At 37.7% G+C, this 16,304-nt stretch overlaps 1 protein-coding gene across 1 annotated transcript; it reads right to left on the bottom strand.

The window, feature by feature from the left end:
* Positions 1-603: 603 nt before the first annotated feature.
* irx3b (iroquois homeobox 3b) lies at positions 604-3,857 on the bottom strand. Its single transcript, XM_052597953.1, has 2 exons — positions 3,511-3,857; positions 604-2,512 (listed from the first exon to the last, which is right to left on the bottom strand). Exons 1-2 carry the CDS (start codon positions 3,703-3,705, stop codon positions 1,643-1,645), a joined length of 1,065 nt encoding a protein of 354 aa, XP_052453913.1. The 5' UTR covers positions 3,706-3,857; the 3' UTR covers positions 604-1,642.
* Between the last annotated feature and the right edge of the window lie 12,447 nt (positions 3,858-16,304).

Raw genomic sequence — 16,304 nt, 5'->3', positions numbered from 1 at the left:
CCTCAGGCTGAATCCAGAAGAGGGTCCTTTGTGTGGCATGAAAGCGTTTCCCTCAGAACACAGGCATGAAATCAGCGCGGCCTCCCTCTCGGTGCCGTCTGTGCTCTAGATACACACAAACAAACACAAAAGGGTTAACCTTTAACATATCTCCTCCACACAGAGAGTTCTGGTTTACATACACAAACTACATTTGACCTGATCATTATTACCTTTTTTTCAGTTTAATTACAGATGCAGATCTACAAACAGCAAGACAAATGAAATGCACAACCCTTAAGTCTCTATGATATTCTGGTCTCTAGTTTATAGTATTTCATCATTTACAAACATAATAGGACAGCTTTCCTCAACTAGCCATATGTTTTGAGGTATAATTCATATCTGTAAGCTACATGCTAGAGATGAAGGCTTTGTTATGGTCTCCATCTATGTCCTAATGGCCTAAAGCAGAGGAAATAGCCGAAAATGTCAACATTTGACCTGGGATCTCTTGGCTGCCTTCAGATGGCACTCTAGAGCAGAGCTGTTCGGTTTGGCAACAGCATGTCAATCCTGAAACAGCAATGAGACAGCTTCAAGAAAAACAAGTCATCTCAAGTGTAGCTTGACAAAAATGATTTTATTTTCTATCTGTCAATCAATGTGACCTGCGAAGAAAATATGATGTCCATTGAGATTGAGGCACTGGACAACCATTATATATTTAAAATAATGTTTGACGACACAAATCTGCCCTTTTTATGCTTCTCGTTGATTAATAATATTGTAAGGAACTCATATTGTTTTAAATCTTATTCATTTAAAATACCTGTTGGAAAAGAGTGAAAACGAGAAAGAATAAATTCATTATGGCAACTGTGATTTCATTTTAATATTCAAAATATATGTCTTTGTACAATATTTCAAGTAGGTACATTTTCATTTAATTTACAAAACCATTTCAAATATGTATTTTGTTTTACCCCATTTAAAATATTCAGACAAAACAGGACATATAAAATGCACCGTGACAAACAATGACCGCTTTTTAAAATCCAAGGCATTTGGGAAAACAACAACAACAACAACAATCAAATGAATAACTGTCAAATCACTTCTTAAAGATAAGCATCAGTTCTGGGATGATATTACTGTGAATCCTTGAAACAGATACGCTAAAATAAGACAAAGATGTGGATGCAACACTCATCATAACTCATGCGAACAAAGCCGTGAGTGTGTGTGTGTAAAATTCCCGTATAGGCACTGTTTCCTCCATGGATTATTATAACTCTCAGTGACTAACTCTGTAATCAGATTCATCTAGATTCATTATTTGTTTTAAATGGGTTACATCTGAATTCATCCTCAGTGTACGACTGTTACTCAAAGACAAACTGGACCTACAGATTAAAAAAAAAAAAAAAAACAGGATTTGATACAATGAAATGTATGTTTACAAGTCAACAATATAAAACATATTCTAATATAATCTCATATTAATTGAAGAGCTAATAGACAGCTTAAATCTATTTTTAAATTCAGGGCATCCATTACGCAGAAACTGGATATCTTTCTGATTCATAATAAGTGTTACGCTCCCATGAGGAAGGTGAAAACTATTTCAAAAGCATGAGGAGTCTCTGAATGTGTGATTGTTTCATAGGCTGTGAGTCCTGTGCTCGCCGTGCTTCATGTGTATGTTTGAGGCGCTCTGGGGTTTGAGTCCGAGGTAATGGCTGGTTAACGCCATCTGATTGGCTGAAAAAGCCATTTTGGTCCAGTTTTGAACATGGAGGGGATTCCTGGCTGTCTGAGCCTCACAGTTCCTCTGAATCCACGAGGACTTTTTGGGACTGTCCGGCGCCGTCGCGGTTTCAGCCAAAGACCAGATCTTTGGTTTCTGAGGCGGACTCGCATTATCTGAGGGCTCTTGTGCCGCGGGACTCTTTTTGATTTGGTCCTCCTCTCCCTCATCTGGGTTTGTGTCTCTTCTGTCTTTCATGATATCATGGATAAAACTCTTCTCAGCTCCTGCGTCATCATATTCCTCAGAATCAGAAACTTTAGACGCTGATTTTTCCTCGTCCTGATAATCACAATCCTGCTTGTCTTCGATGTTCTCCGTGTCTATGTTCTCCAGGTCTATTTCCTCGTCCTCGTCCCTCTTGTCTCCGTCCTCGTTGTCACTCGTATACACATTTCCTTCCTCGTCGGTTCTCGTTTTGGGAACCCAAGTCATCTTATTCTCTTTTTTGAGTCTTCTGCGCGCGTTGGCGAACCAGGTGGACACCTGGGTGAGGGTCATCTTGGTGATGATGGCCAGCATGATCTTCTCTCCTTTGGTGGGGTAAGGGTTTTTGCGGTGTTCGCTGAGCCAGGCCTTCAGGGTGCTGGTGCTCTCACGCATGGCGTTCTTGGGTCGGGACGGATCCCCAAACTGGTACTGGTGTCCGTACGGGTAGAAGGGTGCGTGAGGAAACCCTGCGTGCTGAATCCCAGGACTGTCTTTAAACTCGTACTGGGAGCCCTTAGACAGAAGGAAAGAGAGTGTGTATGAGCACATGTGCTTCTGAGAGAAATGTGTGCTTATTTACTGCTAAATATGTTTACATTTAGTGTGTACATATATGACTAAAACAAGGACAAATGAAAATAAAACCATATTTAATAATAAAAAACAGATTTGTCCAATGTTTGTATAAATGGAAACATGCAGTTGTTATCCAAGTTTTTATTATTATTTATTATTATTATTTGTTTGTTTTTGTTGCCTTACCAAATTGGACTTTTAAAATCCTTAAAAAAGACTTTTGCTATTTTAACTTGGTGTAGCAAAATGTTTATGAAATAATTATTTTGACTTGAATAAATCAGTCTGAACATTTAAAAGTACGTTTTTTGAATTACTCAGGAGTTTTTAAATTGATTTTGAAGATTAAAGAAAAAAAAGAAAAGCGGAAAACAATTAAATGATAGAATTTCCAGGTACGATAAAATGTGTTTGCATATTTTTTGTTTATTTGCATAAATACAAATTCAACGTAATTTGTGTACCTCGACACACGTTTTCTAAATAACAATAATAGTCTTTTAGTCTTATTATTTCAATAATAAGACTAAATATGCCATAGCAACAATTTCCGAATGAAAGAGATCCTAATTTACTTAAATATAACCCTTCGTGAGTTAAACTCGCAGTTCTTTGTAGTATAGAAAAGGCAAAAGAAACATTAGATTTGCTATTCTTCATTAAAGGTTCTTTAGCTTATTTCTTTAGCTTATTTTTTTTTTTTTTCTTTCTTAATTTATTTTTTAAGCGCCGATAAATAGATGTGAACCAAACAACTAGAGAAACGAAAACAGTTATTTTTGGTACTTAAACTTAAATACACTTGGGCTACATTTTATTTCTAAGTTGCGCAGTTAACAGTTCGAACGATATTTCCAAACTTTCGCAGATGCGTGTGAATCCCGATGATTTTTACAGCACCCCCCGACTCGAGGCTGTATTGTAGATGGACTCACCAGCTGGTTGAGCACGGACAGGTCGCTGGAGTAGGGCAGGAACGCGCTGTACCCCTGCGCGCTGGAGAACGGAGCTCCGTACATGCTGGAGAGCACGCTGGAGAGCGAGCCTGACGCGCCGAACTCCGCGCCGACGCGCCGCTCCGTGGAGTACAGCGGTCTGATGTACTTATAGCCGAGCTGCGGGAGAGACATGCTGCTGCCAAAGGTCCGAGCGACGCAAAACAATCACAGATCTCGCCTTTGACACGGAGGACTGAGTGGAGACTCGCGGAGAGCCTCGCGGAGAGAGAGTTAAAGCCGCTCTCAGCTCTGAGGTGCACTGAGGTCACATTCAGATTGAGTGGGATTGTTCACAACACTCGTGTGATTGACATTTCTAGAGTCTCTCAGGCCCCTCCCATCTCTGAAAACTCTCTCTAGCGCGCGCGCTCTCTCTCTTTCACACACACACACACACACACACGTACACACACACACACACACAAAGTCAGTCATCATCCGATAATTTTCAGACTTTATTTCCGATCGTTATATCATATCGAACTTTATTCTTTTCACACAATATAGATTTTTCAATATCAAAAACAAGATATGAGGAAAAAAAAGAAAAAAAAAATTATATTTACGTCACATGGATTGACCAAATCGTCATACAAATATATAATAGCCTACAATTTTAAACAATTTGACTAAATTATTATGTCAATAAAATGTTAGATAAATAATAAAAACTTTACATCAATATGAGTATTAAAACAGTAAAATAAAAAAAACAAGAGCTTTTGTTATTTGTCATAATAATAATAGTAATAATAATAATAATAATAACAACAACAAACAATATTTCTGCAAACTGCGATGCATTAAACATGATATTCTGTTAACATAAATAAATAAAAAATCAGACAAACGAGATACACAATATTGAAATTCCAGGAACAGATTAAATAAATCCTGAGGAGACATATTGATGCTTTATTGTCCTCAGAAAACAGTATGCAGTGCTGAGATTACATCTCCATCGGTTTATTGTGAACATATCACAAATCTTATTTCACAGAATCTAATCCGCTTCATGAAAGAGTTTTTATCCGCCGAAGCAGATGATAATATCACTGTTCATCGAAATGTGCTTAAATTAACACAGAATGAAAGAGATTCAGAGAAAAAATAATAGCAGCGTTCACAATGGTTGTAGAATTAAAATTAAGATAAATGAGAAACAAACAAAAAAAACTGCAGGATTTCGCTACGCTTTTATTATTTTCATACCATTTTCAGAAGCATGTTTGTAAAACAATCACGCATGCGTCATAGTTTAGATCAACAGTAAAACACACAAATAACAATTTGCAAAATGTATATAGCTTAATAATAGTTGCAAATGTTAGCTACATTTCTGTACATTTATAACAAATGATTTAAATAAAAGAAGAAGAAGAAGAAGAAAAAGATCCAAATTTATTTTGTATGTCGTATCAATAACGAGTTGTAAAATAATTGTAGTGACACCATTCTGGTTTTACCAAAGCTCTTAAAACAAGATCTATAAAATATATCCAGTCCTTGAGAGATAGCTGATATATCCTGCTTTCACCAAAATCAATGACCTAAATGATTAACAGAAATGCTGATTTGGCCGTTCCTCACTTAAGGAACCTTTGAAAAGCGCAATGAACACCTCATATCAGTCCACACTCTCGCGACGCGCGCGCGGGAGAGACGTCAGCTCTCGCGCTGCTCCTCAGCTCTGGTCACTGCCGGGCCGTGGAGCACCGGGAGCCTCCCGAAGACGCTCGTGACCGCGGGGCTCCTGACGGATCGCTTGGTTTAGCGAGATTAGACGCGGCGCTCGACCTGTCAGCAACGATTTGCACGCTGGAGCGAGCTGGGCGACTGGTAAATAAAAAGAAATAGTGTTTGCAAATTACCCGAGCGCACTAGCCTCCCATCTTTAGCACCTGCTTTATTTTAGCCGCAGTCTTGAGGAATCAATAGCTACTCTCTTCGCGCGCTTAGCAGGAGAAACAGACTCCTTATGGCAGTCAAACGGATGACTTCACAGCCAGTTATTCTAAAGTAATAGATACATTGCGCTCAGACACCCTGAAGAGACACAAAACTCATTTCCCCTCCATCGCCTTCAAACAGGAGCGTCGCGCGGACGCGGACGGGGTCACAGGTCAATGTGATGCACGCTCGCGCAGTTTGTTTTCCTGCGAAGTTCCGATAAGTAGCTGACCAATGAAGCTTGTAATTACAATATTCCAAAAACTGGTCCCGGATCAGTATATAAATCTCTCCATCCAATTACAAGATGTAATATTTCTGCTCTCAAGCTGGTAATGAGCTCTAATGCCGGTGCTGGAGTTAATCCCCCTCGGATGCAGCACAGATCAGATGTTGCCTCCGTAATTAGACTGGCAGAAAATCATTATTTCATGTTCAAATAGAAAATGAGGTTGGTGGGGAAGTTAATTTCTCTCTGCTCTGTCAAGCATGGACAAGAATTTAATGATTTAATTACAGTTGTAAGCTCTTTAGATCAGACTTAAATGGAGCCTCTTTTTTTCTCTCTTCGCCACAGTTGTGTAAAAGGCTACAGCGACTCAAATCCTTTGACACCAGCTCAGAGAGAGAGAGGAGATCTTTGTGAGCGCTTCTTATGGCAATATTAATTGCCTCGCTTCCTTGTTTAACAACTTAAGTAATACCTCTTTCTTCACCCTTGATGACAATTACAGGAAATATATTTCAAGAAGAGTGGTTTAACATTTAAATGGTTTTCCTTATTCTGCGAAACACATTAGGAGATGTTTAGCAGAATGTCCAAGCTGCTCTTTTTCCGTACAACAAAGGCGAATGGAGACCGCTGAGCTTCAAAATTATGCTAAATAAATAGAAAAGCAGAATGCAGCTTGTGCAGAAGTCTTGTCAGAACTTTATGAAGAGCAGACAACAATGTATTTCATCATCCGTGGTGATGTTTATTTAACACTGAAACCAAAACAATGAATCATTTCCGTTAATGGAAACAAAGCTGAAATAATATAGACATTCTAGATGAACTTAATAAAAATGTATATTAAAATAAATAAAAAAAAATTGTCTTATGCAACTAAGTGAAATAAAAAGTTTAAGTAGGCCTACTACATTTATTAAAACTTGAAATAACAAATAATAAAAATAAATCAATAAATAAAAGCAAAATTAGAATGAGAAATAAAATATAGTAATAAATAACCTAATTCAAAATATTAATAAATAATGTAAAAAAATGATATTAAAATAACATTGGTTATGCGTTAACAATTCCTTTCTGCCGTTTTCATGTCTGTTTGAGATTGTAAAAAGTAAATAATGATAAAAATGTTGGTCCTTTTGGAGCTTGTCAGATGACGTCACTATGATGTGATGGTAGTGTGAAAACAACTGTGCCGACGTGATTTCAAAATGATTTCAAAATGACTAAATGAAATAGACAGCAAATGTAGACTATCATGTTTCAGTGCATATCTCTCAACCAAAGCTGACTATCAAAAGTCAGAGATCTCGACTCAATATTAAACTTTTAAGACCACATTATGTGTGTGTTAATATAACACTCTGTGCTCTTACTGTAAATCAACAATCTGGGTTATGTGTGGGTATATTCCTCTTAATTGGAAACAAAGCTAATGCTTAAACGTAAGGTAACTGAGAACACTATCTTCTGAGCAATAACCAAGCAACCTTCAAGCAATGAAAAAAAAAGACCCATTTCCAGGTTTTGTCCGTGTGTTTTCTTCCCTGCACTATTAGATGGAGGCCAGTGCATAGTGCTGACATTGTCCACTGTCCAGTGCGAATATGCAAGAATAGACTTTAGTATTCGGAGGCTTTATGTGTCACTCAACATGACAGACCCCCGTCTCTGCTCCAGAATCAGAGTGACCCCTTGTTTACGCTCCCTGTGAGCAGCCTGCATTGCAAAATGTGTTTTAAAGGATTTAATCCTTCACGAGTTAACACTCTTTTCATGTTTACTAGGGCAAGCATCACTACCTTGCTTGTATTTCAGGTTTATATACTATATTAGAATAACAGTTTTAGTATTACAATAACAATAAATGATGTATAATTACATGCAAGTAGCCCTGAGCCTAACCATATAGTAAGTACATTAATATTACTCAGTATTTCAATTCATAATTACACGGTAACAAGGACACCTTAAAATTAAGTACAACAACCCTATATTATACTAGATTATTCTGCTACATTATTTATTAATTTGGACTGTGCTGTAGTGTTCTTGTTGCCTGTTGAGTGTGTGTGCATGTGAAAGTGTGAGTTCGTCATAGTGAATTAGTTGTGGGAGAGTGTGTGGTTTTAGGACGCTAGTGAGATTTGCTCTGGGAACCCCACAGCATGCTGTTACAATCATGTGTGTGTCTGGGTACAGATGAAATAACTGGAAGTGAATGTAATCAGAAGTCTTGCAGATTCCAGTTACAAACAGCTCTGCACAATCGAACATCAAATATAAGGTGGATATGGTGGGATTTTTAAATGGTTTCCAGTACATAGCTAAGTAATTTTTATTTATTCTTCCCTGTTTCATTGTCCATTATGAGAAAGTCGTAAGAATGATCTTTTAAGATGTGATCACAGATACATTTTGGGAGCTAAATCCAGACATTCCAACAGTAATCCACGTGACTGGACGTTGTTTTTGTTAAAAAACATACTATACGCAAATGGCTAATGGATGGCGAGCATGCATGCATTCTTCTGTTATTGTGATGCTAACAAACATCTGTATTCAAAGTTTCCTTCAATTGTTTGTGGAAATAAACTCGTTGTGGTATTATTCGGGTAGCTAGCCATAAATATGTTGAACGTATACTAGCATGCTCAGTTGTTCTGCCCTGACATTAGTAAACGGACCAGGTGTGCAATGATTTGTTGGAGAAACTAACTAGTGAGTTACGTAATCAGATTACTTTTTTCAGAGTAACTAGTAAAGAAACACATTACTTTTAAACTTACAATGAAATATATTATTTACTTTTTTAAATAAGTTCTGCAAGCTACTTTGTGTTCCCGTTTATTTACTAACAGCTGTCCTGTCGCTGTATTGAGAGAAATCGAAAGTAAAGTGAAGAGGCACAAGGGCCTTTACAGTTGCCGAAAATATTTAAACTTTTAGGTTTTGTTATTAAAAAGCAAACAAACAAATAAATAAGCAAGCCCTGTTCTGGTTACAAAAGTAGCGCAAAAGTAGCGCAATGCATTACTTTCCATAAAAGTAATTAAGTAATGCAATTAGTAACTTAATAATGCAATATCGTAATGCACTACTTTCAAAAATAACTTTTCCCAACAGTGGTAGTAACGTTACGTAGTAACATCCATAGTTTGAGCTATTTTGGTTCAACAATAAAGAACTTTGTTGTTAATGAGGTCACTATAGGTAAAAAAAAAAAAAACATAAAATAAAAAGTTTTTTTTTTTTATATATATATATATCAAATTTATGTCAAAGTACTGCTGTAAATAAGGAAACTAGCCCTACTCCACTATTTTTGTTCTCCATTGTTTTGCTTTGTTTATAGGTTATTTACGAGATACTAGAACACTTCCACACATCCACACCCTTTTAAAAAAAACACCAAATACACTGTCATTTGAATATTAAAACATTACGATCACTAATCACCGCAGACTGCCACACCAGTCCAGCCCTTTCAAAGCACCCAACACAATACGACATCCACCTCAATAGACACGGAACACGCATTGTAATGTAAAACATGCCGGGGAGGAAAAAGGCAATCATTATTTTAAGAGAATGATTACAATCTGAAATGAAAGGTGGTCGGTTATTTCTACGAGGGAAGATTAATCTTTTCCAATCTGTGGACAGGATAATCAGGACTGTCCCTCACACCTGGTCTTCCTGTGTGTGTGTGGCCGGGATGGAGAGAGTAGAGTAATTAATGACTCTCACCCCGCGGCTGACAGTAATGGATTGGCTCCTATCAGGGCTAGCCATCCGTTAGTTCGTGGGAAAATATCACAGTGTCGTACTTTGATGGGATCGAGAGAGTCTTCATCAAATAGGGTTTTCAAGAGAAGTTATCTAGAGTCAGACTGATGGTGAGGGCTCCTCGGGGCAGGCTATGTTGGTCAGAGAGTCCTTAACAGCTAATTTCATCTGTGAAAGTGTTACAGTTCCATTTTATATAGGTTCAATACAAGTTAGGCTCCATGTACAGCATATGTGACATGCTATTGAAAATAACTCTCAATTTGTAGAAAGAAAACATTGTGTTTACAGTAAAACCCTAACAATGGAGCCAGTACACCAAGGTAAATGTTAAAATACTTAGACATGCATGTAAACATCAGGCTACTGTAATCTTCATTATAACCAATATTATATCAACTCCTGACATGACCAAGGAACGCCAATAAACTTGGTAATTTTTGCATTAAAACACAATAAAAATAAAATACAGAGATTTGGTACCATTTTAAAAACGATTTAGACAACTGTACAGCTTTTATTTTACAATGGTACAATTGATATTAGCATTTCAATAAAAAGAAAAGCTTTACATTTCTGCTTTTAAAGCCTCCATGACTGCCCCATAGACTTCCATTATAGGTGCAGTGTTTGTAAACCGATGGTCGAGTCATTATATATATTTTTTTTTTTTGTGGTAAATGACAAGATGTTAGAGATGTTGTTAATAGTGCTCAAGTTTTATTGAACCTGGAACATTCCTTTGACTCACATTTAGAATATCTATTATTTGAAATCTGATATATAATAATATCAACATGCAGACCTCATGCACCACAAGGCTCACTAAATCGATTATTAATGTTAAATAATGCTTGAAAACTCAAAAAAAAAAAAAATCCATTTTACTCTGATATAGACTATACATCTTCTCTCAAACTCTCATAAACACATACACAGTGAGGCGGAAGTATTAGCATAAATACATTAGAATATGAATAAGTGTGAGCACGCCATTCTCCCTCAATAATGATTAATATTCATTGACGTTGCAGTCTTCAGATCAGGCTCACTACCCAACAATCCACAACTATTAATATTTAAATGCTGGTTGTATTTAACGGCGATACTCTGCATGAGGGTGTTTATGGGTGTGATGCGAGAGATCTTGATAAGTTTCTCCTGAGAGCTGCACTTGAGTAGATCCATTCTACCCGCCAGTGTCATCTGCAAAATCCAATTTAACACAAAGCAGTCTTATTTACAGAGAAGCTAAAGATAAACATAACTGAATGACTTTTGTCCAAAACCATTATGCTCATAAATTTAGCACCCAAACCCCTTTTCTCACTTTCTTACTACTTGAAAAAAATGTTTGAGTCTATGGAGACCTGCCCTCGATTCAAACGTTGATTTACCAGTTGTGGCCTACTGGAACCTTTTTATCAACACAAGTTCAACATGCGAACCAGCATTCTGTGAACCACATGATATCTTTATTTACATAGAAACAAAGGCATAGATTGATCAAAGAGTGTCTATCAGACATCAACCTTGGTTTCAAAACCTAAGCCCCTTTCACACTGCACGTCTGACCCACAATATTTCCGGAACATTGCCGGGTCGCCTTCTGTGTGAAAGCAACCACATTGATTTGATTACCGAATTGAACCCGGGTCGGGGACCTAGTAACATTGCGGGGTTCGACCCGGGACGAACGCTGTCTGAACAAAAGCCAGATCTAATTCCTTGTCGAAGTGATGACGCACGTTATCGCGCGACTCTTTTACCGGCTGTTTTGAAGGAAGATCAACGTTTGCGACGAAAATAAATGTGCAAACTGTAATGAAGCAGAGATCAGTTAGTTCCTCACTTTCTGCGCTGATGCCGAGATCGTTTGCTTGCTTCAGTGAAAGTATAACGTGCCTAGCGTTTTCGACTCGTACTTTACACGTCACGCCCTGATGTCACGTGTCGTTACGGGATCTTCAAGGGTTGTGTGTGAAAGCACGCACATATACCGGGTCATCACTGGCAGTGTGAAAGTGCAAAATCTAGCGACCCGGGAACAATTGGATGTACACTTTACCTGTGTATTTGCCGGAACGGCAGTGTGAAAGGGGCTCTAGTGACCCAGCTCTACACTGTAAAAAATAACTGTGATTTTAACGGTAAAAAACTGTGAAAATGCTACCGTACAAACCTGTTAAATGTTTAAATGTAAAATTTCCAGTAAAATTTACAGGATTTTCTCTGCGTTGCATTTCAACGGCTGTGCTGATTTAAATCTAGCAGGTCTTTTGTGTTTGTGTCACAAGTTCAGTGACACAACCGGCCAATCCGTGACAAGCGCACCACCTGATTTTTAGAACCCCACATACTTTTTATGCCCAGGGTCACACATGTGCCTTGAGAAAAACAGCGCAGATGCTGGACAAAGATGAGGCTTTCTAGAGCTCATGTGTCGACCACCTGCAGTATGTTTGAAAGGGTATGCGTTCAACTGTACACATACTATAGCGAACACAGAACAAAAAAAATGGAGTATTCTATGGGATTTAGATAGCAATTGCCTATGTACTGTAGGTACTCCGAAAGCTTGCTAGGCTGTGGAACAGAGCTATCATCTGTCTTCATGCACCTCTTTACTAACGCTGTGAGCTGATTAGCTGATATCTTTTTGTATGCTAACAGGACGCCAGTAATGCCTCCCCTGTCATGTAGAGTCTAGCTAACAGGCTCTATAAGAATCTCATAATGTTTTACACTTATGACGGACGAATGGCCACAATTACCATTTTACTTCATGACGAGTGGTCCGTAGATCCGACTAGCTCTAGCTACTGATATGGATTCACCTGCCCCCTTCCCCAGCGCATTTACATACAGATTGAGGATTTTATATTTATTTATTCTTATTAATCAGCCCCATGGCAGGAATCACGCAGCGGTGCTCCATCAGTGTTTAAATACATCTCTGTGACATTTGTCCCCTGCTTTAGCATGATAGGGCCGAACGGATGGATAATGTAGCCGTGATTACTTTTTCCATTGAGAGGACAAACGCTTTCATTTTTCCTGTCATCTTGAATAAGTGTTAAAGAGGGTTTAGGGCCTTCACTGTGTGCTCAGTATGCAAAAGGAGTGGAACGCGGAGATGGGTGTATTAAATAACCATTAGCAGCCAGGCTCGGATCCATTATGACAACCCGCCTCTTGAATGCATCACAGTGATTTGGGTTGAGAGGAATCCACGCTTGGGGCTTGCAGTCCACTTTTTTTTTCTTTCTTTTTTTTTTTTTGGTGCAGCGTTAATGTATCACCGCTTAAACAGCCGGTATTGGTATGGTAATTTTGTGCGGCACAGATAAGGATGAGCTTATGATAACAGGGGTCTCAGTTTTCCGGAGATGGCCAGTCAGAGGGGAAGCTAAATCTGTGGGAGATCTGTGGGTCTGTGTCTTTGTAATTTGATGGGTGGTTTTTTGGATTGATTGATTCGTAGTTTTTAAAGTAAGGTCACCATCTTACTTTACCAAAGGTGTCTGGTTATGAATAGAGGATTTAAACACACTATTACTTCATTCTGCATATGCAGTTTATAAAAAACCTCATATCGCACTCATATGCTGCCATTATATTTAAAACACATATTTCAATTTGTGATGAATACAATAATAATAATAATAATAATTATTATTATTCTATATGAATTTATAACTGATTAGATTTATTAGTATTTAATTTTGTTACATAAATGATCTTAGAAAAAAATGGCAGACATTTACTTACTATAAGCAAATTGTTCACCAACCACCAACCACCCAAGCACATCTACCAGGATCTTGGTAGGACCTCTCTGAAAATATGCATCATCTGGAAAGTGCATCTGGTCATCTGGTGTTCCTGAGGCTTAAATGGTATAGCATGATGGTAGCAAGGTCAAGGTTAGGGGTTCAATTCCCAGAGAATTGTACAGACTGATATATATCACAAGAGTATTTGTTATGGATAAAAGTGTCAATTTCATTCACCAACACTTTCGACCCCAAACATTGCAAAAAATCATCTGATGGATGTTGTACTTGCTGCAAAAAACAAAACAAAACAAAAAACATTTAACAACAAAGTGAATATTAAAATTAAACTAACGAGGTTGCGCAACAGTCAACATTTAAATCTTAAATGAGTTAACAAACATGACTCAGAAGTATAATTCATTAAATTGTAAAATTTTTAACTAGAAAAGCAAAGCTTGTTTGAAAGTTTTGAAGTCTTTGAAGTGTGTAGCTTGGAAAGCTTAAGTTTTAAAAGTAGCTTCCTCGATACTGATGAAGAGACAAAATAAGAGAACAAAGAAGCTAGAACTGCATCAAGATCACAACCAGTTAAAAAAGCAGCCCCTCCAGGAATGTGAGGTGGGCTTGTCAGAGCCAGGTGCTTCGGTCTAAGGGTCAACTGAGAACAGCAAACCTTGTTTGTGTTTTTAACACATCACAGGGAGACCTCCTTGACCCAACTTCCCTCCATTTCTGAAAGGAAACAACTCTCAAATAGATTTATGTTTAAAACTACAATAACGAAAAGCAGTGGCATCCTGTAATTTGATGTCACTGTTTTTATCTTTTCTTGTTTTTTTCTTTTAGTGTGTCATCTTCTCAATTAATTCTGCGAACATTCCAAAGTAGCTGTCAACCCTTAATTTTAATTATGAAATCATCATCTGTATTAGAGTAGATAAACTCTATTGCAGTAGTAGATAATGCAGCCACTTTAGACAGTAATCTCTATTACTGCTTTCAAGCTATTATTTATTTCCATTTGTTGCAGACATGGAAACTGAAAATATATTTAAACATATTTTATATCCTGGAATGCAATGCACTTTTCAGACCAAGAATTAAATGATATACGGATCAAGATCAGTGGTTCCATTTACACCTATTAATTTTACATACCTTTTTACCATCCATTGGCTTTACAACTTATTCTGGTCAAGAATCATCCACTTCAATGGTAGTGAATGGCCATTGGTTATGCTATCTAAACCTAACCTGCCTTTAGTGATCCAGTCTGAAGTTGTCGGTTGGCATATGTAGATTGCACCCGGTCTTAACATCAAACGCCTACCAAATTTGTAATGCCTTTCACTTGTCCACTGATCTGGGAGGGTTTCTAATTTCTTGAACTACACAAATTGCTTGCTATGGCAGTGTTTAACTGCATATTAATGGTTTAGTGCTTGTGTATATGTAGGCTTTTCCATGTTTCCATTAAAGAGTTGTTCTCTTTTAAACATATTTATTTTCAACAAAGCTTTAAAAATGGGGTGCCACAGGGCTCGGTACTTGGTCCCCTTCTTTTGTCACTTATGTGAACTCATATCACTGATACACAGTTCCAACTTTTGTTCTAGTATCAGGAAGAGCTACAAATGTGATGATCACTTGTGTCCTTAATCACCATAAAAAATAAATGTTTGAGTGATCAAATCACAGACTCATACCACATTTACTTCTGTATTTAGCACAGTTCATTTATGGCGTTACCTGTATATTTTGGTACCATGAATAAACACACATTTTGTTTAGCATCTTAAAAGATGCTGTAGTGCTCCAAACATTTGCTGCCTCAACTAACCAATTCCACATCAATTTGGAACAATTTTCACTCTAATCCAATTCATAATATCAGCTACATTAAACTAGAAAACTGATCTCTGATCTGTTTGAAAGGCCTGTCTCTAGCAGCACCCTCATTTGTAGGGTCAAATGTGATGATCTGTGCCTATTGAGAGTCAAGGCAGTCTAATCCTATTAAGAGAGATAGAGAAGGAAAGAGATCCTTTTGAAAATGGCAGCAAAAAGAGCAGCATGGAAGTCTACTACCAGCACATTTCTGCTGGGTTTAAATCCAACAGAAAAATCATACTTTATAAGAAGTATAAGAAGTCATACTTCACTGTGCTTAACCAGTACAGAAATTTGGTTTAAAATGTTGCATCATGAAACCACAGTCATAAAATAATACGCCCTCCTAGACAATTTGAGTGAAGATATTCACTGTGCTATAGCTACCATTTCAAAAAACAAAGGCTTAATTGAATTCAAAGGAGATTTACTCTTGGCCTCCCGCAGTTTAGATGAACCTCAGTGGTGCTACGGTAACCCAAACCTGAGCAGTCCCCCGGACCAGATGCCCATGTGGCCGGATCTCAGCCGCCCCTGTTGGCCTGGAAAAGGTAAAATCTTCAAAGGCGTTGGATCTACTCCTTCATTATGGCTCCAGAAGGAGTCTCAGATAGAGCTAATCATCAAATGAACTTCTATTATATGACCTCCTGAAGTGCACCCCCATTGGTTAAACTCAAGGTATGCTGCAATGTCTAGAATATCAGTATAACTTTCAAACATTTTTGTTACAAACTATTTCTCGACAGCATGCTAATGCTGAACAAAAAGCTTGAAAGCAGTCAAGTATGGAGGTAGATGGATGACTAAAAAGAGGTGGTGCGTGAATGCAATTTTAACACAGTGGCATCCTGCCCATTTCCTTGGTTTACTTACCGCACAAAGACCTGCATCTCGGTTTTACAGTTTATTATTTAAATCCTGTGAGGTTTTATTATTGCAGTTTTATTATGTTATAACATAGAGACTGTAGCTGACCATGTCTGTCACTGGTAATGTTTAAATCTTCTTGAAGTATTTTGACTTGGATCAAATTGTCTGGATGAACTGGATGCAAATTATACATTTTTATTTTTTGGTGCTTTTGCTCT

Source organism: Carassius gibelio, chromosome B25, assembly GCF_023724105.1.
Source record: "Carassius gibelio isolate Cgi1373 ecotype wild population from Czech Republic chromosome B25, carGib1.2-hapl.c, whole genome shotgun sequence".
Classification (NCBI taxonomy): Eukaryota; Metazoa; Chordata; class Actinopteri; order Cypriniformes; family Cyprinidae; genus Carassius; species Carassius gibelio.
This window is presented reverse-complemented; position numbering and strand designations above follow the sequence as displayed.